The 26271-nt window shown below is 34.1% G+C and overlaps 1 protein-coding gene across 1 annotated transcript in view; it reads left to right on the forward strand.

Moving 5' to 3' along the window:
* DACH1 (dachshund family transcription factor 1) overlaps window positions 1-26271 on the forward strand; it is a 413471-nt gene that overhangs the window by 356961 nt on the left and 30239 nt on the right. Inside the window, exons 7-10 of the mRNA XM_046664761.1 lie at window positions 8470-8621; window positions 17527-17674; window positions 20697-20840; window positions 21350-21418. Coding sequence (XP_046520717.1) covers window positions 8470-8621; window positions 17527-17674; window positions 20697-20840; window positions 21350-21418 — 513 coding nt within the window. The remainder of the gene's footprint in view (window positions 1-8469; window positions 8622-17526; window positions 17675-20696; window positions 20841-21349; window positions 21419-26271) is intronic.

Genomic DNA, 26271 nt, shown 5'->3' on the forward strand with positions numbered 1-26271 from the left:
ATATAATGATAAAAGGGACTCTCCACCAAGAAGACATAACACTTATAAATATATACGCACCCAACACAGGAGCACCAAAATTTGTAAAGCAACTCTTAATAGAACTAAAAGAAGACATCAACAACAATACAATAATAGTAGGGGACCTCAACACACCATTAACACCAATGGACAGAACATCCAGACAGAAAATCAACAAGGAAATAATAGAATTAAATGAAAAATTAGACCAGATGGACTTAATAGATATATATAGAACACTTCATCCAAAAACAGCAGGTTACACATTCTTCTCAAGTGCACATGGAACATTCTCAAGGATTGACCATATTTTGGGAACCAAAGCAAACATCAATAAATACAAGAGAGTTGAAATAATATCAAGCATCTTTTCTGATCATAACGCTATTAAACTAGAAATCAACTACAAGAAAAAAGTAGAGAAAGGTGCAAAAATGTGGAGACTAAACAACACGCTTCTCAACAAACAATGGATCATTGAAGAAATTAAAGAAGAAATCAAATATTATCTGGAGACAAATGAAAATGAGAACACGACATACCAAATCATTTGGGATGCGGCAAAAGCAGTCCTAAGAGGGAAATTCATCGCAATACAGGCTCACCTCACTAAACAAGAAAAAGCTCACGTAAGCAACCTCAAACGACACCTAACAGAACTAGAAAAAGAAGAACAAACAAAGCCCAGAGTCAGTAGAAGGAGGGAAATAATAAAAATAAGAGCAGAAATAAACGATATTGAAACAAAAAAGACAATAGAAAGGATCAATGAAACAAAGAGTTGGTTCTTCGAAAGAATTAACAAAATTGACAAACCCCTAGCCAGACTCACCAAGAAAAGAAGAGAGAAAGCGCAAATTAATAAAATCAGGAATGACAGAGGAGAAATCACAACAGATACCAATGAAATACAAGAGATCATAAGAGAATACTATGAAAAACTATATGCCAACAAATTGAGCAACCTGGAAGAAATGGACAAATTCCTAGACTTCTACAATCTCCCCAAACTGAATCAGGAAGAAATGGAGAATCTGAATAGACCAATCACAAGTAAGGAAATAGAAACGGTAATCAAAAACCTCCCCAAAAACAAGAGTCCAGGACCAGACGGCTTCTCTGGAGAATTCTACCAAACATTCAAAGAAGACTTAATACCTATTCTCCTCAAACTGTTCCAGAAAATTGAGAAAGACGGAGAACTCCCTAACACATTCTATGAAGCCAACATCACTCTGATCCCCAAACCTGACAAGGACAACACAAAGAAGGAGAACTACAGGCCGATATCACTGATGAACATAGATGCAAAAATCCTCAACAAAATTTTGGCAAACCGATTACAGCAATACATCAAAAAGATTATACACCATGATCAAGTGGGATTTATACCAGGGACACAGGGATGGTTCAACATCCACAAGTCAATCAACATGATACACTACATCAACAAAATGAAAAACAAAAACCACAAGATCATCTCAATAGATGCAGAGAAAGCATTCGACAAGATCCAACACCCATTTATGATAAAAACCCTCAGTAAAATGGGTATAGAAGGAAAGTACCTCAACATAATAAAGGCCATATATGATAGACCCACAGCCAACATCATACTCAATGGACAAAAGCTGAAAGCCATCCCTCTGAGGACAGGAACAAGACAAGGGTGCCCACTTTCACCACTCCTATTCAACATAGTACTGGAGGTGCTGGCCAGAGCAATTCGGCAGGAAAAAGAAATAAAAGGAATCCAAATAGGTAACGAAGAAGTAAAACTCTCGTTGTTTGCAGACGACATGATCTTATACATAGAAAACCCCAAAGAATCCACAGAAAAACTATTAGAAATAATCAACAACTACAGCAAAGTAGCAGGGTATAAAATTAACGTGCATAAATCAGTAGCATTTCTATACACTAACAATAAACTAACAGAAAAAGAACTCAAGAACTCTATCCCATTCACAATCACAAAGAAAAGAATAAAATACCTTGGGATAAACTTAACCAAGGAAGTGAAGGATCTATACAATGAAAACTACAAGACTTTCTTGAAAGAAATAGGCGATGACATAAAGAGATGGAAAAACATTCCTTGCACATGGATTGGAAGAATAAACATAGTTAAAATGTCCATACTACCTAAAGCAATATACAGATTCAATGCTATCCCAATCAGAATCCCAAGAACATTCTTCACAGAAATTGAACAAACAATCCTAAAATTCATATGGGGGAACAAAAGACCGCGAATTGCTAAAGCAATCCTGAGCAAGAAAAACAAAGCCGGCGGAATCACAATCCCCGATTTCAAAACATGCTACAAAGCTACAGTGATCAAAACAGCATGGTACTGGTACAAAAACAGGTCCACAGATCAATGGAACAGAATTGAAAGCCCAGAGATAAAACCACACATCTATGGACAGCTAATCTTCGACAAAGGAGCAGAGGGCCTACAATGGAGAAAAGAAAGTCTCTTCAACAAATGGTGCTGGGAAAACTGGACAGCCACATGCAAAAGATTGAAAATTGACCATTCTTTTTCACCACACACCAAAATAAACTCAAAATGGATCAAAGACCTAAAGATTAGGCCTGAGACAATAAGTCTTTTGGAAGAGAATATAGGCAGTACACTCTTTGACATCAGTTTCAAAAGAATCTTTTCGGACACTGTAACTCCTCAGTTGAGGGAAACAATAGAAAGAATAAACAAATGGGACTTCATCAGACTAAAGAGCTTCTTCAAGGCAAGGGAAAACAGGATTGAAACAAAAAAACAGCTCACTAATTGGGAAAAAATATTTACAAGCCACTTATCCGACAAAGGGTTAATCTCCATAATATACAAAGAACTCACACTGCTTAACAACAAAAAAACAAACAACCCGATCAAAAAATGGGCAGAGGACATGAACAGACATTTCTCAAAAGAAGATATGAATATGGCCAATAGACACATGAAAAGATGTTCATCATCGCTAATCATCAGGGAAATGCAAATCAAAACTACACTAAGATATCACCTTACCCCCGTTAGATTGGCAAAAACATCCAAAACCAAGAACGACAAATGTTGGAGAGGTTGTGGAGAAAGAGGAACCCTCATACACTGTTGGTGGGAATGCAAACTGGTACAGCCACTATGGAAAACAGTATGGAGATTTCTCAAAAAGTTAAAAATAGAAATACCCTATGACCCAGCCATCCCATTACTGGGTATCTATCCTAAGAACCTGATATCAGATATCTCAAGAGTCCGTTGCACCCCTATGTTCATGGCAGCATTATTTACAATAGCCAAGACGTGGAACCAGCCTACATGCCCAGAAACTGATGATTGGATAAAGAAGATGTGGTATATATACACAATGGAATACTACTCAGCCATAAAAAAAGATGAAATTGGCCCATTCACAACAACGTGGATGGACCTCGAGGGCATTATGTTAAGCGAAATAAGTCAGTCAGAGAAAGACGAACTCTATATGACTCCACTCATAGGTGGAAATTAGTATATTGAGAAGGAGATCTGATCGGTGGTTACCAGGGAAAAGGGGGGGTGGGGGGAGGGTACGGAGGGGGAAGTGGTGTACCCACAACATGACTAACAAAAATGTACAACTGAAATCTCACAAGGTTGTAATCTATCATAACATTAATAAAAAAAAAACAAAAAACAAACAAAAAAAAAACAAAAAAAAAAACAAAACAAAAAAAATACTGTACAAAAAAAAAGTTTCAGAGAAAAAAAAAAATAAATTGAGGAACCTGAAGCCTGAAGAAGTTATTATATGTCCAAAGTAGCTAACACTAACTGGACACTAAGTCATTTTCTTTATATATCTCAAAGTATTAAAAAAAATGTTATGAACTGTTTTAGTTATCTATAGCTATATAACAGATTACATCAAAATTTAGTGGCTTAAACCATCAAACATTTAAATCTCACAGTTTCTTTGGATCAAGAAACTGGGTGCAACTTAGCTGGGAGCCTCTGGTTTAAGGCCTCTCATGAGATTGCAGTTATGCTATCATTCGGGGCTGCAGCCTCATCTAAAGGCTCAACTGGGCAGAAGGAATCTGCTTTCAAGCTACCTTACATGGTTTTTGGCAGGCCTCAGTCCTTCGTCATGTGTACCTCCATAGGGCTATCTCATGACATGACAGCTGATTCCCCCCCCTCCCAGGGCAAGAAATGCAGGAGAAAGAGAGAAATGGAAACTACATACTTTTTATCACTGAATCTCGAAAGTGACATCCCATCACATTTGTTGTATTTTATTTGTTAGCTCTAACTAAGACTAAGGAGAGGTTCTAGACAGGATGTGAATAGCAGGAGGGAGGAGTCATCAGAGGCCATCTTAGAGGCTACTACATGCCCAGAGAAAATACTCCCCAAGTACTTGTCAAGTAAATTAAATATTTATTTATTATTTAGCTCTTTATGGTAAAACACCTCATGATAATAAAATTGGAATATGGACTCTGGGTTAAACGATAGTATTCTGTGTATGTTATTCTTGCTGATTTTATGCTGTGGTTATGGAAGAGTATGTCCTTATACTTAAGAAATATGTGCTGAAGTCTTAAGGATTAAAAGAAGAAAATGGTTCAAACATATGTACACACTCAAAGAATGAGAGAGAGAGATAATTATAAAGTAAATGGGGGGGAGCCGGCCCCATGGCCACGTGGTTGAGTCCATGCTCTCTGCTTTGGCGGCTCAGGGTTTCGTGGGTCCCATTCTGGGCGCGGACCTAGGACCTGTAACTAGAATATACAACCATGTACTGGGGGGCTTTGGGGAGAAAAAGAAGAAGAAGGAGAAAAAAGAAAAAGATTGGCAACAGATGTTAGCACAGGTGCCAATATTTAAAAAAACAATAGCAAATGTGGCAAAATGTAAACATTGGGGAATTTGGGTAAGGAGTTGAATTCATTTCTGAGGGCCAGCGTAGCACACTACCCCAAGCTTGGTGGCTTAAAGGAGCAGAAATTTATTTTCTCAGAGTTCTGCAGTCCAAGAATCTAAAATCAAGGTATCAGCATTGCTAAGCTCCCTCCAAGAGGCTATAAGGAAGAATCCATTCTTTATCCCCTCTAATTTCTGGTGGCTGTCAGCATTTCTTGACTATGGCCACAAAATGCTGAGCTCTCTCTTCACATTGCTTCCTCCCTTTCTGTAGCTTCTCTTCCATCTCTCTCAAATCTGTCTCTGCCCTTCTTTTATAAGGACACTTATCATTGGATTTAGGGCCCATTCTAAACCTAGAGGATCTCCTTGTCTCAAGATTGTTAACTAAATTACATCTGTGAAAACGCTTTTTCTCAACAAGCTAGCATTGCTAGGCTCCGGAGATTAGGCGTGGATGTATATTTTGAGTGGCTACCATTCAATCCACCACAGGGCTATCTAGGAATTCTTTCTGCAATTCTTCCAATTTTTCCATAAGTTTACAATTATTTCAAAGTATTAGAGAACAAAAAACAGAGATTGTGTTGTCAAATTCTATAATAATCCAAAGATCATAGCATCTGACAAGGCAACTTCCTTTTAAAGATAAAACTTTAAAAAATATGTACAGATATATCAAATTGGAATAAGGTGTTTTGTGAATTTGTGCTTCATCATTCACTGTTTGAAGTCAGTGTAGATTATGTGATGTCAAAACTCGCTTTCACATTGTCTGGTCTCTCAAACTTTTGCTTTAATCTTCTTAGAACATTTAGGATATCAAAGGTCACTTTTATTTCAAAAGGAAGAACTATGTTCCCAATTTTACTATCTTTGTAGGAAGACTAGATGAGACTTTCTATGATGTTAATTGCCACAAGATGACAACTTTTTCTCAGTCTTAAAGCCCAAAGGAATATTTTTGTTTTGTTTATTTGATCTTTGATTAGTTTTTCTTCTTTTCAAAAACATATATTGATTCAAAGAACACTAGCCCTTTTTTTCGTTTCTTAAGCAGTCATTCTGCCCTAAATTTGATTGTTTCATACCTACGTATTGAGTTAAAGTGGCCTTATACATATTTCCATTATGTAAAATGATGAATGAATGAATCCAATCAAGTAAGTATATATCAAATGATAGTCTATTCACATATAACTGAAACCATGAGGACCCAGATGAGCATTCCACCGAAGCAACTGCAGAATAAAACATGACACAGGCACACACACATGCACACACTTACACATATACATGGAACAATTTTGATCTTATACTGAGAAAAATGGACTGGCTAACAGAATAATGATGGAAGCCCAAATGTTTTACTAGTTATAGTAGTTAGCTGCTTAACAATTGGGATGGATCACTCTAGTCTAGAAATGCTTCTTGAGGCTTGCAGATTGTTTTTATTAAGCATCTAGCACATTGTTTATGTTAAGTAAATATTGGCTACATAAATATATGTATCATACATGATTTAATGAATTAATTCACACGACAGCCAAACATAGTCGTGCATAAATGTATTGAAGTTAAATCAAATAGCCATGGGGATGATGGAACTTATAATCAAATGTGTATGTTTGTATGTGTTTGCATACATACACATGATGCTTTTTCTCGGACAACCTCTAAGAACTGTGGAGTCATAGACTCTAAACCTGAAAGCAAACTCAGGTGGTCATCTGGTTCTGTGCCTTTCTTCAAGAGACAAGCAATTATTATCCCCATGATCTATTAAGCCACATTTTCTTTAGCATGTGACAGCTAAGGTGATGCTGATCGAAAAATATTGCTCTCCATTCTTAAACAATTTCACATGCACATAGATGTTTAACAAGTGGCTTTTCAGAGCTATTATGAGAAAACACTAGCAGCCTTGGTCTGGAGGAGTAATTTATGACAGCTAGGTAAATGGTGTCCAAGATCACCTTGATCGCATTAGCCATGCAGCAGCCTTACCCCTGCACTAAAGTCTTTCTTTAACCCTGGTGACACGTGTGATAAAAAAAAAATAACAACACAGTGAGTCCTATTTCAGCTGCTTACTCTGTTTCTTCTTCTAGTACCTGGAGCCTCAGATCATCTGTCAGTGAGTTAACAGAGGAGGGAGTGGGAGGAGAAACTGCAGAGGAGTGAGTGACTGTGTGTGAGAGGAGTGTAGCTAATAGAAGGGCTTGTGTCCATCACTCCCCTCCCCAACCTTTCTTCCTTTTTGGTTCATTAACAAGAAATGTGGAAAGGTGAGGGAGATGAATTTAACTTGTTCTGACATTAGTTAGAGATGGCGAAGTGCGGTGACTTCCATATTTCTGTCCCAGAGAGAAGTAATTGGAAAACGTGTTGTGTGGTTAGCTGTTGTAATGAAAAATAAAGAAATGATTGAGGAGAACAGTGGAATCAAATTATCAGCATAAAGGCAAGTGTGCTGAAGTTTTTAGCCACTTGCAAAATTGAGAGATACTATCAGGACTGTGCAAATACATTTCTCTGATTAATTTTCCTGGGGTGAAATATGAAAATATTTATAAAATTGAGAAACCTGCCATGAATAAAATTTTCTCTGTGATATAATAAATTAAAATAAGCTGTAACTTGTATCTATCTTATATGAAACTGTAAAAATCTTTAAATAATAAAGAACTGAATAAAAAGATTTCACTGTGAGAGTAAAAAGAATCTGTCTTGGGGCACTACTATAAGTTGCTTAAAATGTTGAAGAATATTCAATAAATAAATTAAAGGCTAATTTATCTTAGAGGATTTTATATTTGATTTTCTAAATATTGTTAAGGAAGTTGTATTTTATTACCCTTTCTTTAGACCTCTTTTTTATGTATAAAAAGCTAGTTTTTCAATATGAAGGTGAAAGGTGTTCAAAATCAAAAGAATTAGATCTTTAGTTTTAATAATATTGAACAATTAAATTATAATTTAGAAAAACTGTATTTGTTTCTGGCTCTTCTTTTAAGATGTGGAATTAAAGATTTTAATTTTACATTCTTTTGTAGATTTCTTGAGAATATATTTGAAAAAATCATTGATATAAAGGGAAGGGTTAATTGAGGAAGAAACATACTAATATACAAAACGTTTATATGAAGCTCTGGAAATATTCTATTGTCAATCCAAACAGAACAGACTAAAATGAGATAATTGGGAAGGTGCCCATAAAGTCAGCCTGAATATATTATCACAACTATATATGAGATAATATTTGTTTTAAAAAGATTCTATGGCACTGTAAACTCAGTCTCATTAGAGACTGCATTTAAAAGGCTTATAAAGTTACTCATTAATGTTATCTTGTTGTATCTCCACAGCTTTTTCATTAAAGAAAATTCAGCAGAAAGCATTTTCTCCTGATAGCAGGAACCAATTTGCAATAAATGTTCTGGAAACCACTAGGGAAGCCATTACTGAGGTCTAATAAAAACAGACAAGCGTAACTTGTTCTATATTTTTGTTTCAATCACATACAGATGAGACCCCGCTTTCCACACCAACCGCAAGAGACAGCCTTGACAAACTTTCTCTAGCTGGGCATGGACAACCACTACCTCCAGGTTTTCCATCTCCTTTTCTGTTTCCTGATGGACTGTCTTCCATAGAGACCCTTCTGACTAACATACAGGTAGGCCTTTTTGCAAGCTGGAAGAAAGGAACACGGAAGACCCAGTTGTAGATTTTTCCCAAATTCATACAATTCCAACTTAATTCATGAGATTGACTGAACTGTGGTATTGAACTTTTTCTAGCAATTTAAGATTTTAAACTTCCTACAGTAATCAAATTGGTCTAGAAATACTCAAATATGTTTATTAAGCCTTAATAAAAACTTAAATGAAAATGATCTGGGCATTTTAAAAATCATTCTGCCTAAATGCTCTCCTTATTGCCAACTAATGGGAGGAATCTAACTGTTTAAGTTTGTCTGATTTGCTAAATGATGGCACACCAATTCTAATAAATATTTAGTTATTTTTAAACTGCTGGCCTTCCAATGAGGACGTGATATGTTTAGTTATTTAAAATATGTCTAATATAAAAGAATCAAAAAAAGTCTTCTTTTTTGTAAATAAGTTTGTTCCAGTTAATGGGATTTCTTCAAAGAATAGACTTCAAAAAGCCATCCAAAACTCTCCACGGATTTCCTATGTAGTCCTCAGGATGTATATTTTACGTACAGTACATTATGAATCAAAAATACTTACAGTTAACAATAACATAGAGCATGGAGCCAAAATAATAAGAGTGTTTGGGATAAAAGAAAGCATAATTTTCTTGCCCACACATGAAGTGATCATGTGGAACCCAGATGGGGATTTTTTGCCATATCCTTCTCTGTATTTGGAGTAGCTAGTAGTAAGTACGTGCTTACAGATACTGTCCTGGTAATTTTATATTTTTTAGTTTTTACTCTAGCACTCTAGCCTTAGTGATATTTTTCTGTGCACATTTCCTATCATATTAAACTTTCTCCCAGTAGAAATGTAATTAATTTTATTTACCTCTCCAAGGACATAACAGAAGACCTTTAATGTAACATATCTTCTCATCTATTAATATGGCATTTTTAATACTATTGTAATTAGAGTCTCAAGAACTGTATTCAACTTTAAGGTTTTATATCTCAGTAATTGAAATAAATCATCAATCTAGCCTAAACTTAATCAAGGCCAAATAATTGATTATATTTTAAAATAAACATAAGGCTCATTTTTTTCTAAATTTGACCCATATTACTGTTTTCTATGAGGTAGAGTTTTTAATGAATTTCTCTTTTGTTAAATTAAATGCTCTCAGAAAGTATCCTTCAACATTTCTGAATTTACACTCTGAAAAGTAATGGGACAATTCATTTTCTTATGTATACAACTCCATATGAAGTAAAGAAAAAGCTAAGCATTTACTTAAAATTCTTCATCTGTTTGTATGTATCTTCACTAACTAAAATTCTTTAACCAGGGAAGGGGTAAATTAATTTCACTTTCAGCAGAGAAAACATTTCTGGGTTTCATCAGTGTAAACAAGCTTGCTAATCTGAAGAGTGGGTTTACAGCTGGATTCTTGCATTGCATGTGAACACCGTATCTCTAAGTCAAATACTATCAGTTTGGGAGTATTTATCCACCCACCCCAGGCCAGTAATACCTAGACTAGAAATGTTATTTGCATTACTTCAAACTGTAATCATTTCTTTAAAAAAGAGAGAGAAAGAGAAAGAAAACCCCAGTTTAAAATGTACAGATTTTACACAAATAATTTATTTTATTGAAGATATTTCTAGATTTAATATACTCTCCTTTTCAACCTTCCAACCAGCCTTGAGGATATGTTTCAGCAAGAGTTGATGCTAGGGTGATAGTCAAGGCAAACTAAATTATTTATTTCTAATCCTAAATCTTAGAGATCTGGCTTTGATAAAGTCAGAACACCTATAGTAAGAATACTTCATTAAAAATAAATTATGCTTGTCCACTTCAGCCTTACATATATGTATGTGTGATATAGATGTATGTATTATATATTTATTTGTATGTGTTTAATACATATATATGCATGTATATATGCATGTGCGTATGTATATAGAAGGTAAAACAAAGATTAAAAATTTTAGTGTTCCATGCACAGTAATACACACACATAATACATACATTATACATATATACCTGTACACATATACACACACATACATACTGGATTTATGTTCAGTAATGGTTTCACATAATTTTGCAAAAAATTATAGATGCTAGTTCTTTTATTATTGCCACATTTATTGAGTTGTAGTAATATCCTAGGAATGGTATAGAATGTTTAAACAGTCATGACCCTGACTTACTGGGCATACAGTATAAATGTGTTTGCTGTCCAAATTCTAATTTGGGTAATTACATTCTGCCTACCTCAATTTCCTCTGCAATTTCAATTATATATAATGGGGTTCTCTGATTTCTATTTCAAAATGGTAACGTACTTTTTGTGCAGTAAGTTTAAAGCTCCGTATTTCCTTTGGAGATATTTTATCAGGATAGTAATGAAAAAGAATTGAGTTGAAAATGTTTACATTTTCCAATGTATACAATTTCACATCTGAAATTAAAGATTTATTATGTATATTTCCTATTTTAATTAAACCTAAGACATTGAGTTATATTTAAATTTAATCTACATAAAGTCTATTTTTTCTTAGAATTAATGACCAAAGAACTCATCAAAATAATGTGCTTAAGGAGATATTGTTCTAATATCCAATAATTTAATTTCATGATATTCTATAATTTGATAATTCTCAATTTTAAAACTTGTGATGGTTGCTACAGACGTCCCATCCATGACACATTATCAAAATTGAATTTTCATAAATGTTATTTCTTTGCGCTTTAAAAGAGGACCTGTAGAAAAATACGATATGCTAATATTTTTAAAATATACTATGCATACTAGATATACTATAGAAAAATATACATACTATATGTAGCATAGAAAATATATGTACTGTATATAATATAAAATGTAAAATATATATATTATATATACTTTTTAATATATCTTTGGGCACCAGACTTTTGTTAACTCCTGAGACTCTACTGTGCTTTGTTGAAACTTGATTGTTTTAGAATTTAAAAGTAATCCTGGATAAAAATACCTACAGTAAAGAACAATAATTTCACTTTAGTGAGAGAGACAAATTCATTCCAGAGTTTGCTTTTTGGGATTTTTAAAAATTTACTTTATGTGGAATTCTACTTGTTTTTTTACAATGTGAGCAGTCTTTTATTATGGCTTCCTTATTCAAATATGTCCGTGGAGAACTCCCTGTGAGATTTTAGGTGAGGAAAGTAGAATTTAGTGTCAATTTACTGGATGTGACACCTTCACTCACTGGCTATCATTTGAACACATTCAGAGGAGACTTTTACCCATGATTCTTAAGGAGAGCTTTGGATCTATTTGTACGTAGGATTGGGAACAAATAATTCACATTGCTTATCTCATTACAAGATTTATTTTAAAAGACTTACAAATATTAAAATAAGAATGGATAAATAAGTAAAAAGTAGAAAGGTAAAACAAGTAGAGAATATAAAAGTTAGTTAGGGATGAAGTTAGCATTGAAGATGTATGCCATAAGGGGATATATGATAGGATTTTGGTTCATTATGGTTTGTCTATTTAGGGATTAAACCACAATAAAAGGATGTTAAAACCACAATAAATGACAGTCCCAGATTGATTCACGATAGTCTAATACATAAACACAAGCCAACTGTGGTATTTAAGTAGTATTCTCTACTTCTGCGTTTCAGGAAAGAAAATGGAAAAGAATTTGACTTAGTACTAAGACCAAAATACTGTGATTATACATTTTCTAGGCTTTACATTTCCAATGTCATGGCCAATAATGTTATATTTTATACATTTTAAATTAAATTAATAATTTTTTTATTTGTGTCATTAATACACAATTTTACTTGTAACAGAGTTAGACTAAAGTATTAGGAAGAAACTTCAAAAAGATGAACAAAAAAATAGGACACTGGCTTCAAAATATGGGGAGACTAACATCAGACATATTGCTCGTACGTTACATTTTATCTTTAATTATAATATGTCTTCTCCTCTTTGTTCCCATTACCAATTTGTGAAGAGATCATTTAAAAAAACCAGTAAAACATATCCAATATTCTAGACACAGTTTACTATGATGCAAAGAATAGCATTTGTCTCTTAAAAATCTGGACTATACACTATATTTACAAATTTATGTTTTATACAACAAAAAATACAATAATAGTAAAATATAATATTTATTGAACCATCTTAGTGTGTCATTATACAAGAAAAATACTCCTGTGTGTCTCCTCTACTCTCAATACTCTACTAAACACTTCTTCACTTCTGATACTTCTGATCACCAAATGTCTGGTAGTTTTTCCCACACCAAGCAATTCTACAACACTGGCTGGATGCCTACAATTTAACTCAATTCTGACACTATCTACCTGGAAATAGCATCAGACCCCATAGGTTAAGAGTTCTGTCCCATAAGACTGCCCCTTGCCCCCACTTTAGATGCCAATTCCAAATCCAATTGTAATCTGTGCTGCTCACCAACCAGCTATAGATACAGATATAGATACATAGGGGGAGGTTCCCACCACCCCCTCCTCAGGTTCAGTTAATTTGCTAGAGCAGCTCACAGAACTCAGGAAAACGTTTTACTTGCTAAGTTCTCAGCTTATTATAAAAGTATATAACTCAGGAACAGCCAGAAGGAAGAAATGCGTAGGGCAAGGTATATGGGAAGGGGTGCAGAGCTTCCTTGCTTTCTCTGAGCATGCCACCCACCCAGTACCTCCACAGGATGACCAACCCAGAAGTTCTCCAAACCCCATCTTTCCTTGTTTTCATGGAGGTTTCATTATGTAGGCATGATTGATTAAATTATTCACCATTGGTGATTAATTCAACCTCTACCCCTCTGTCCTCCCTGGAGGTCAGGGGAGTGGGGCTGAAAGTTCAAACCCTCTAATGACAGTTGGTTCCTCTGACAACCAGCATCCATCCTTAGGAGCTTTCCAAAAGTCACCTTATTAACATAAACTCAGGTGTAGTTGAAAGAGTCTTATTATGAATAGCAAAAGACAGCAATTTCCCCTTTATTGTTCTTAACACTGAGGAAATTCCACCCATTTGTAGGATCTCTGTGCCAGAATTGGGAGGAAGACCAAATACATATTTCTCATTATAAATCACAGTATCACAGTCAGTCTGTATGCTAATTATATACAATATTATATTGAATCCTCTTTACAACCTTATACAGTAGATTTCATTGTTATCCCCATTTTACAGATGAGAAAATGGAGGCAGATAAACCATTTGATCAAGCACACAATGGTGGTAGAGTCTGGATTTAAACATAGGCAGGCTAATTGCAGAGCCCATGTTGCCATATTGTCATACATGATCGTATGAATCCTAAGATGAGTTTATACCTGGAGGTGCTTTGGATGGCGAGCCTATCATTGCTCAACTTTGGAGAACAGTGACCATAACATTACATCAAGTATATTGTATCTTTTTCGTTACAAGAGCTTCTCTGAAAATGCCTTAGTTGATACTGTTCTATCACATTTTTTTCTGCCTACGAATGTTTCTGGTTTCAAGGGACACTATTCCTTCTTATCCTGGAAAGAAACATTCAAAGAAAACAAAGTTAAATAACCTGGGGAGTTCTGATCTAGGGTTAGTCAACTCACTAGTCTGAGATCTTGGACAAGTCACTTGATCCTTCTGATGACCTTGGTTTTCTCATCTTTAAAAGGTTTTAGTTAGAGTGGGTGACCATTGAAATCCCCTCAACTAGGGTATTTACTCTTATTAGAGGCAACACATTATTGAGCACAAATCTTGTCACATGAGTTTAATGAGACTCAAGGAACCTTACTTATCATCTGATTCTGAAATAAATTTGTATAAAATACCAACATGGACCAAGTAAGCTTTTCCTCTGGGATCTAACTAGCATGTTAAGAAATGTTTCTCTCACAACAGCATTACTTTAAGTCCTCTTACACGAGCAGGTATTTGGACTTTCGAGGCTGTAGAAATAGTTGAAACATTGCCAGATCAATTACAGTGCCCCTTTGAAAAGCAAGATATACTTATTCCCTGAAAAATAATTTACAAAATAGATCATTTTAAACAGCAAAAATATTTATATATTATCACAACCATTATGCCTTACTAAAGGAAAAGAAATTTGAGACCAAACAATTATCTCCTGTAACTGCTGTGCCATAAAGTAAGCTTAAAATGCATTTCTTTAGAATTATCGTCATCTAACTTCAAGAGCCATGAGAACTGACCTCCCCTTGGAGTAGATTCATGTTTTAAAGCTCGTATCTTTTACTGTAACTCACGTTGTCATCACAGAAGTTTGCTCCATACTCTATGTCCACTTGAGACTCAGCATTTAGTGTGTGACCTTTGGCATATGACCTACCTGGAAAATTTACAGAAGTTACACAAATCTGAAAGTACTATTATTGCTGATGATTAAAAACGTGTCCTATTGATTTGTAGATGTTGTGAAGACTACTTAATATTGCTTTTCCCAGCCCCCTGCTGCACTGAAATTTAATCGGTTTTCTGTAATTTTTGCAGCAGAGCTGTCATGGGCAATAACGTATTTTTGCATATGCATCAGTTTGGCTCGAATGCAGATTTTTGTTCACACTGGGCTCCTACTGATGTGAACTGATTTAAAGTCTAAAAATGAAACTTAATTTTATATAGCTTATAACTAGTCCCTAGAGGGTATTGGATCCTAAAAGCTAATATTTTTCCGACATAATCAGCAGGAAAAGGTAATGTATTACCGTTAGTGACATTAGCAGCAACTGTAACAAAAAGAAACAGTAAACATAAATGCTCTTAGCAACTTCATAGTTTACAACAAATATTAATATAAAATTATACAAATTAGAGTTGCAGTTTAACATTATTCAACATGTTTATTCATAATGATTGTTTCATATTTAACGAACACCAAAATATTGTGTTTTGTCAGCCAAGGACAATAATAGTTTAATAGTAATTTATTTTAAACAGCTACTGATAATACAACCAATCAACACATTAAGTGGTGCCAACATTGGCATCTTGCTAAATAATCTCTAGACATTGCACAGAGAGTACATCTTTCAAAGATAAGTCAACAAGAGCAATCAGAGCAGAAAATTAGAATTTGGTATCTTAGAATTAAAATACAGCTAAACTAAAGTTTTAATTGGGGTGATCTAAAAGGGCACTTGATGTAATGATCTCTTTCATTTGTTACTAATTGTTTGTTCCTGATGAAGAAGAAACATACACAGGAATGTTGCTGAATTGAGTTAAGATGGCAGTTTCCTTAGGAGCTATTGTTAAAAACTAAAGAGTAGGGAGGAGCAAACTGCCAGGTAGAAATCCTCCAGCTTGTTTCATATTGCAAAAATTATACCGGGAAATTCAGGGTCAGGTACAACAAACATGAAATAATTTATATGTGTTTGAAAAGAGAATAAAAATGTGTTACGACAATGCTACACTGGTGGGCTGAACTCAGGGTACATGACTACCTTTCACAAGTCAAGCTGGATTTCAAATTCCTAATTTAAACTACTTACATTGTCTCTTGTGTTGGTATGGCACCAACTTCCATTTGATTTACAATTTCAGTTGAAAATTTCAGTGTGATGTTCATGGACCAAGGCAAAATATGTTTTACTTCCAAATCGCATTTGGTATTGCTGAGTTGATAAGGATAGAAATTTTAGCTCCAACTTTTACTAATAATTTCACTAATAATTTTCTAAAGTATCTTAGGAGACAACACAGGCAGAATGCTTTGTAAATGTTTTACACCTTCTCATCATCTCATTTTCAGAAATCACAGAATACTACTAAATTTTTTAATTAGCATACAGTAAATCAAATTATATACGTAAAAGATTCCTTAATCAGGTGTATAAATAAACGTTGCTTTTACCATATGATCTTAAATTATTATGCTGTCAAATAGTCTCCTAAAGGTTATGCTCTATTTATCATAACCATTTTGAATGATTTTTTAAAATTAGCTCATTATTAGGCCGCTAAGTTTTGGATTCCTTAAATATATTATATATCTCTAGAAATATATACCAGTAATATGATTTCTATTCATCAAATGTTTAAAATCTACTATATGGTAGGCACTCTTTGGGCCCTGGGAGCATAGTACCGATAAGAGAAAATGTCTCTGCCTCAGAGAGCTTACATTTTAATGGGGAGACACAACATAAAGCAGTAAACAAATAAATATATAACAATGTTACGTAATAATAAATGCTGTGAAGAATTTTAAGGAGGGAATAACGAGGTGGGTTTGGAGGGCTCTTCCAGATAGGGTGGTAAGAGAAGGCCTTTCTTGAGTGGTGACTGAGTGGTGAAATAAAATGAGGGCATGAGCCATACAAAAATTGGGAGGAAAAGCATTCAGGAGGGTAACAGAAAGGGCAAAGTCTCTGGTGCAGAAACAAATTGGTGCCTTGAGGAATGAAGAGACGACCATTGTGTCTAGTATAATCTCGGTAGGGAGTGGTAGAGAATGAGCTCTCAGAGATAGGTGGGTACTGCCAGGATCCTGTGGGGTTGTATAAACTATGTCAGATAATTACTTGTGGAAGAGTTTCAGCCTAATTTTCTTTTCAGTTCTTATTTTTTAGACAGGCTTATATGCTGCTCTCATTTAGCTTTAAATCTAGATATTCTAATTAGAAGCAACTGAACCTGAATGTCAAGAATATTTGTTTGCCTAAAATAGTTTAATTAGATTTAGAAGTTTTGTACTTTAGATATACTATTTGTCCTGGTGAGTACAGAGTGAATGCACAACAAAAATTAAAGAATTTGATAAGTGGGTTCCTCTCTTTTAAAATGCTTTTAAGTAATGAGTGAAATGTGCTTTGTACCAAAATATTACAATTCTGAATACCTTCTTTGTACAGGGGCTCTTGAAAGTTGCCATAGATAATGCCAGAGCTCAAGAAAAACAGGTCCAACTGGAAAAAACAGAGCTGAAGATGGATTTTTTAAGGGAAAGAGAACTGAGGGAAACACTTGAGAAGCAGTTGGCTATGGAACAAAAGAATAGAGGTATTTTCAAACTTCCAAATAAGTTTAATCATTTACATAAAACATTCAACATAAGAATGCTATGTTTGATGATTTACTGTGAGACTGTAGCTTTTTTGTTAATTTACTTGTAGCTAAAGCTCAGAGAAGGATCTGAATCCTGGACTCACTGTGTTTCTTCATCTCCAAAGTACATGGTTTCTCTTTTGTTCATACCTCAGGGAATTGAAATATATCCATTATATCATTAATCACATAATTTTTATTGCTTATAGAGTTTAACAAATTCATAATTTTAAGATAAGAATGAACTCTGATAAGGTGACAGCCACGAAGAAAAATTTTATATTCATTCACAATCGCCCTTTGAAAAAACTTAAGAGTTAAAGTCATAAAGCTAAAATAGAAAATACTGATTATTCAAGCGAAACAGATTTAGTAAGATATTTATCAACTGAAATTGAAGACTGATGAATATCTGAACAAATGACCAAAGTTGAGTGTTTGTATAATTTTCTTTCTGAATGCCTCATTTTCATCCAACAAGGTCAAGTACACATTAGGGTAGAAACTGATATGAATTTTTATTGGGTAAAAATAATGATATTATCAATCTATGAATTGCTTCTTTTAACACACTTTACAGTGCATGTATGGATAATTTTGAAGGTCATTCATATTTGTGTGTTTAATTATGTATGAAGTTGAAGAGTATTTTCCTTACAAGCAGCTTCTGCTTTGCCTCAACTATTAGATTCTTCTAAGTATTGTAGAAGGAGAGCTCCTGTTCTGTCATTTAATAAGTATCCAACATAAATACTCCACATGTTCTCCTTTTATATGTTTGACATGGTCATTTGAGAATCATTGTTTTTGTTTTGCTCTTAAAACTGGCAGGAATTAGTAGATTTTTTCATTTAGTCCGAAGCAACAGCTAGTGGGTTTGCGGGATGAGGTTGATTTGGGAAGCTGTCACCCATGGTGTATAGCACAGTTCTAAATAATGTAGGTTCACATAGGTTTAGGTACTAAAATAAAATGATATAAACATTGATAATGGGATGTTCTAAGTGAATAATGAAGATTGGTCAAAGTTCATTATATGAACCATCTTCCACGAGATAGCCATGTCTTGATTTTGTTTTCACCTAGAGAAGTCTTTTTATTACAAAACATGAGGCAGACCCTTGAATTCCTAAAGTAGCTTTTTGGTTGTTTGAGAAGCCTTCAAAATTTTATTGGTTAAAACATGTTTGGAGGATTTGCATTCTGTTTCATCTCTTTAACCACTAGAGGGCAAAACATTTCACAGATACACCATGAACCTCCCATTTAATTAATTGTGAAAAATAAATTAAAGGTAATAACTACCAATAATTATCTGTTATGAATGTGTCTATTGAAGCAGTGTGTTACCCTGAAGAGACAACATGGCAGTCCTATTTGGTTCAATCACATGGGAGGAAACAACGAGTAGGTCAATGGCAAGGCATTGGGTATTGAGTTTTTAGTGTAACGGAAATTTACAATCCAAATAAATAATTCAGAAACTACTGTTTCTTTTCATAGAGACTTATAAACAATCATCTTTGGAAAGAGAAATAGTAGGCCAGTAATTTTGTTAAGACAAGCTGTGATTTTCACACTATTAAACAAAGTAAATTAGCATTTATTTGAAACTAGTTTTTTTCTCATAAGACTGTAGCCAATGTACATTTTGAAGAAGAAAAAACAGTTTCTGTTTTTTGATGATACTAGCAACAATAAACCCAACAAATTATTGATCTGTCATCTTAACAATATTAATAATTATAAAAACGGGATGTGGAAATTAGAAATTGAAACTAAAATTCTGACTTGAACCATTATTACCTTATTTCATATTTTGACTAGTGTGGTAAATAAAAATGTTTTTGTTCTTTAATCTGTAGTAAGAAATCAAATAATAGACTTGGAATGATTACTCCTTATGACTAACTTGAGCAGAAGGATTTCCCATACTGATTCTGTCACATTCACATCCACAATGTTTATCAACTATCAAAAAAATTATTTCAGAGAAAAATACATGTATGCTTCCCATATGCTGATTGCTTACATTATATGAAGTATTGTACAAGTTAAAATAATTATCATTCTGAAAGTAGAGTTAACATAGATTTTGTGAAGAACATTTTTATTTGTTATTATTTATTGACAATATATCATATATAAAGATATAAACTGTCCAGTAGGAGAAAAATGCATCATAATCAACTTTTTCTATAATAATCTACTTTTTAAAATATAAAAGCACATTAATGTTAGCAGTAGCCCATTATTATTAGCAGTGAAGTTTTATATTCTATTGGATTCCTGCAGAGTAAAAATATAATTTTCTTAAAATATGTTATAGTGCATATAAATCTTCTGTGAAGAAATTATTCATATCTCCAAGAAAATTACAATAGCTTCATCCAAAAAACTTCTGCTTATATGTGTTAACAATAATTAAGAGTATTTAGCTCCTCAGAAACAATAAATATTTATTGCATTTTCTAAAACTTTAAGAAAGAATTATTAAAAACCTAATTGGTGTAACATGGTTTTGCAAAGTGTAGGGGAAATACTCCCTTTGCTATTCAAAATTGGCGCCTTATAAAGAGATGGGAGGCATACTTATGGAGGTTTGCACTATGCAAACTACTTTGCACTATTCTGATTCAAGGGCAGAGTCTAAAGCACAAAATTCATTTAATCAGACTTCCTTTATCAGCGAATATAAATATTTACTAAAATTAGTTTCCCATTAACTCTGTTCCCACATATGACAATTAAAGGCATACTTGTAATGTAATAGTTCAAGGCTAAATGAAAATTGGCCTCCTTGGACATTTCACTGGGATTTATTTTAGGTAAAGGTGGAGTTGTTTTGAACTTCCTCTGCATAGGTAGCCTCAGTCCAGCAGAAAAGAAAATGAATTTTATAAAAAACGTAGGTCATTTGTAAGTTTTAACGTTGCAAAAATTTTCTTTAAAATGATGTACTTACACTTTCTTCTAGCCATAGTTCAAAAGAGGCTAAAGAAGGAGAAGAAGGCAAAGAGAAAATTGCAGGAAGCACTTGAATTTGAGACAAAACGGCGTGAGCAAGCAGAACAAACGCTAAAACAGGCAGCTTCTACAGATAGTCTCAGGGTCTTAAATGGTAAGAGGGTGCCTCTTTATGCCTGGCTGACTAACTTTCGTTTTTAACTCTCAAAAGACAATTTAGACATGTTTGTGGTTTATATATTTCTAGGTCTTGTGATTCATTAAACTGTGTTTGTAGCTGAAAGCATAGTGGGAAGAATAACCACGTGTGTTGGGGAAAAGCTTTATTTCATAGGTGCTTCCACAGTTTGTTACTTAACTCCAGTATCTGGGACCTGACATTGCTTCTCTGTTTAACTAAATCGGTCTCTACCGAAACGTGATAAAATATTAATCTGAGAACTTCCCAACCCCCATCCCATTTTATGAACAATTTTCCATTACTTATTTATCTATTCAAATCTTTCGATAATTCTTATGGTTATAGTCTTTGTTCAACCTTTAAAAGATGACAAAGATTTATGTAATTTTAATTCAGCACCAAAGTAACAGGTTGCTTTTTTTTTTAAAGGACAATAGGAATCAAATGAAATATGTGTCACTCTTACCTCTCTGTGCTTTTAGACTCTCTGACCCCAGAGATAGAAGCTGACCGCAGTGGCGGCAGAACAGATGCTGAAAGGACAATACAAGGTAGGAATTTGCAAAAGGCTATAAATCTAGATCTTGCTATATGAGTTTTTCCTCAGCTTTAGCCTGCTATTCAAGCATGTAGCCTACCATCTGGGCCACATCAAAACAAGTTCAAACAAGGTCAAGTTCATCTTGCTTGTTTATATGAGTGAATTCATTTTGTGCTGATAGATTTTCTTTAAATTAACAGGTCATTTCTGTTTATACAATGCAATTAAAAAGGAATAATTAATTTTAAACAATGTATGATTTAATCCTGGACACAGTAAATGTGTTTTATTGAATGGTTGAAGCCCAATCTAATGCAAGAAGAATTTATAAGTTCTATTCTTTATAAAGAAAAGCATGGGTTAATCAAATAAGTGGCTCTTAAAATTTAAAAATTTCTTGTTGTTTTTGTGATTGATAGATACTGCAAGGTATATGCAAAATAGACTAGTTGAATGTTAACAATAAACAAGATTGTTTTGTCCTATGTGAATTTTCCAAATATTCTGTATGCCATTATATACATTTTAATAACACAAATCTGCTGAGCAAAATCATACATAGAATACTAAAGGGAGTTGTATTAAACACTCAGAAAAGCTAAACATGTATATTTCCAAGACCACACTATTAGGAAAGAATAAAATCTGAAGGTAGCATTTATAGTCTAACATCTATTCTAGACAATAAACTCAATCTGACAACATGAATACTAAACAGTAAAAAGAGCATTTGTTTTCTGTTTTAGATGAAGGTGATTCTTCAAGGGGAAGCCTAAAATGATTAACTACTCAAATCCTTCCAATTGCTTTTATTTTGCATTTTAAGCTCAGTTAGTTTTGGAAAATTTGTTAGCATTAATGGTGTTACTTAATCAGCTCCAAAAGTGTCATTCTTGGTTTAGTGTAAAGGAAATAAACTTTTGTAAAGTATCATGTATGCAATAAGTAAGAATCAGAAACTTGAAGAAACATTCCTGGAGAATGTTCTTTGCCTAAATTTATTTTACCTGAGACTATGGTAATTACTTTTTAAATCCAAGGGCTTGAACCATATGTTATTATGAGAGACATCTCTTTAGATACACATGCAGTTGCAGATGTAGGAAAAACTTCATTTTTTCAGTCATTATGTATTTCAGCAAAATTATATATGTGTGTGTGCATATAATATTATTAAAATCATACGATTTCTGTTGTGTCTCTCTTCTAAAAATTGCATACACATATTAACAAATTACTAATAACAAAGCCTATCCTCATTATCAGGGACAATAACCTCAATAAGGTCAATCTAAATATCAGCGGTGGTTTGTGTGTGCAGGGACCACTCATGCACTAACTTTAGCTAATGTCCAAAGTGGTCTAACAAAGCACATGATTCTCCAGGTAGATGTGATATATAAATTATCTTGTATCAACGGAATCCTCAAGATGGTCAGAACTCAATCCAAGAAAAATTATAGACAACATATTCCTGCATACAAATAGGAAATTTGTCATTGATATTTAGAAATGATTAGGCAATGATTAAAGATTTGTGCATAGTTGACATAATATGTATTCCATGAGTTTGCTATTAGTAATATTTTACTAACCAATAAAGATTAGTTATTTTTATTTGAATTTGTAAAATTCATATATATTAAAATATAATGGATAAAGTCTTGCTTTATAAGGTTGAAATATTGACAACTCTCAATTTCTATTGTGATTTGTTTATTCTGAATGAAACTTTTAATCATAAATTGCTTTGCTTTTGCTATCCAGAATTCTGTGAGTTGGGTAACACAGAAAACCGACCCAAACAACTTTATAATTAAGGAAACAAAGCATTTGAACAACAATTATACATAGTAACTTAAAGTCAAATATAAATGATTATGGGGTGATTTAATGCTTTGGTTTAATTGTAATATGAAATCTTCATTCATATTCATTCACTTCATTCATTCTTTCAACCAGTCGATTAAGAAGATGTCTTCCTCTATTCTAATGTGAATAATCAGTGATATTCTACTTTTTGCATACTCAGATTTAATGATTTTGTTATATTCTTCAAAATGCACAGTTTTCAATAAAACAACTACTATTTATGATTTTAATTAAATGATTTTTTAAATGTAATTTTAAAAAACCACTGTAGTTAAATCTGTGTTTCTGTATGTTAGTTGCTAAAAAGGTATTTCACCAGCAGATGAACTACCCGAGACTTTTAAGATACTGGAGCAAAGAGACCATTTTTTGCTACTCTAACCTCACTAAATTAGCTCATTTAGTCTGTTGAAGTTTTTTTTTTAAACTTCAAACTAAATTAGTACATTGTAAGCTAACAAACAGAACAAAATTACCTGTGAACAAAAGAAATCAAATATAAAAGGCTATTTGGTTAAATTCTAAGTCTAAGCAGAAGAATGGGAAAGGCAAAGAAAAAGAACCAGAGCTCATTACTAATTTGTGAGATGGTCTGTCATGCATTTTGGGAGCCATGAGCACCTGTTGTTTCACAATTCAAGAATGACGTCTGAACTTTACACAATGTTATAAGCCAATATGACCTCAAAAAAATAATTAAAGAGTAAAAAACACGAATGATGCAAAGACAACCCCTTGCTCCCTTCATTTTCTCTCTCTGGTGTCTTGTATTCTTTCTTGCTCCCCTTCCAATCATAAATGAAATTATTCTCTATTCCAAAATAAACTCAACTTAATTAGGAAAGACAAGGGAAATTCACGTTTATTTATGCTTGTCATGTATTTGTTTATTTATAACATTTTGACAATAAATAAATACCATGCTTGGCGCAAGAGTTAGTTACCTGGCAGTCAGACACTTGCTCAAGTGCCGAGTAGTTATCCCCACATAAGCACCTCAGGTTAGACTAAATATTGCCTCATTGGCATTTCAGTACCACCACCTTTGTCAAACTATAGAGGGGAAGAGGAAACCAGAAAGCAGTTTAGAAAATATTCCTAAGCAAACAGGCCCTAAATAATTTACTTCCTTGTCTTAATAAGTAAGATAAATCAGTTCATACTACATAGGGATAAATTCTTCGTTGCTGATATTTCTGAAAACTCAAAATTCACAAATTATGAATATAGAATAAACATGGAAAAACTACAAAAACAAGTTTGTTTTTTTTTTTTTTTTGAGGAAGTCTAGCCCTGAGCTAACATCTGCCAATCCTCCTCTTTTTGCTGAGGAAGACTGGCCCAGAGCTAACATCCATGGCCATCTTCCTCTACTTTACATGTGGGACGCCTACCACAGCATGGCGTGCCAAGTGTTGCCATGTCCACACCCAAAATTCGAACCGGTGAACCCTGGCCGCTAAAGCCAAACCTGAGCACTTAACCCCTGTGCCATGGGGCAGCCCCAAACAACTTGTTTTAGGATTTAAATTGTATGCTGATTAACTCTCTCATGCCTTGAGTTACATATTTGTATGTTATGATATGTGTTAGAGTTTGAAAAATTTCTTACTTTAAAGCTTTTTCTAATATCTTTTGCTAATATAGAGTAGACAGAGTTCAAATACATACTCATTGAACAGTTTTTTGGACTAGTTAATAAATATCCTCCCAAACCACTTCTGACCACACACACATAAATGCACAGCCATACACTCTGTGCAGCCAAATCTATAATGTGATAGCTTTCTTCAGCTAAGTTCTACTCTCTTTTTTATTCTCTCTCTCTAGGCAATGGCTCCACTTAAATGGTCTATTTAACTTAAATATTTTGACAACTTAAGAAAATATCTCTCCAGCCCATTCAGACATCTCCTCAGAGCTCCAGATAATATCCAACTTTTATTTGGCTGTCTCACAGGGACTTCAAGGCCCAGTGCACAAAATCGAAAGCTCTTTCACCCCCACCCCCCTGCACCCTGTCTTCGTCCAGTGTTCCTTCCCTATGGTGCTCTCATCTTTCCGATCCCATATCCTTCTTAATATATAATGAGGGGAGAACGGAGCTTGACATTTCCCTCCCTTGCCCTGCACACACCATCACAGCTCTCCCCCCTCACTCTCTGTGCTTCTGCCATACTGGAATTTTTTCTTCATTTCCTGAAAGGCTCACATCTTTCTCCACCTACCAGGGATATTTTTTCCTCTTCCCTGACTTGGCTTACTCATCCTTTCAATTTCATCTTAGAAGTCACTGTCTCCAGGAACGCCTCCCGGACTCCACACTCCCCCTTGCAGCACCTCCCTGGCCCCTGGGTCTAGTTCGACGTCTTAGAAGTTCTCACCATACCTTTCACTTTTCTGTAATCACATGCTGTGCATTGGTAGTGTCTCGTTCAGTGTCTTCCTCTCCCTGGGTGGTAGCCAGGCAGAGCATGAACCATGCCTATTTTATTCACAACTGTGTCAAGTGTTTGTGCCACATTCGTAGTGTGAATGTTTGATACATCCTGGTGCCTGCTACTTGTTCCCTGAAGGAAAGTATCAACCATTGATGAATTAGGACCTATGTTAGAGTTTGTGGATGCTGAGGGTCCTTATGGTTCTGTCATTTCTCAGACTTTGGTTGGAGAGACTGATGGGAGGAAGTAAAGGATACTACGACTCTGCCTACAAAAGTCAGAATTACAAATACTGGCAGAGCAAATTTTCATATCCCGTAGCTGAATTAACAGTATGTGTTTATTCTTCTTGTGTGCATTTGTAATGTTACTTTCTTCTTTGCACATTTAACCTAAGATTTGGATTTTGTGAATATTCACTTATACCCAATTTTCCATTTTAAATTTATGTTTAATTTCACATACCATAGTCACATTTCTTAAATAACACTTTCTTCTTTGGTTTAATACACATTAACCTTTTGCTTCTTTTCTGATTTGTGTCTTAGAA

This window comes from Equus quagga, chromosome 6 (assembly GCF_021613505.1).
Source record: "Equus quagga isolate Etosha38 chromosome 6, UCLA_HA_Equagga_1.0, whole genome shotgun sequence".
In the NCBI taxonomy this organism is placed as follows: Eukaryota; Metazoa; Chordata; class Mammalia; order Perissodactyla; family Equidae; genus Equus; species Equus quagga.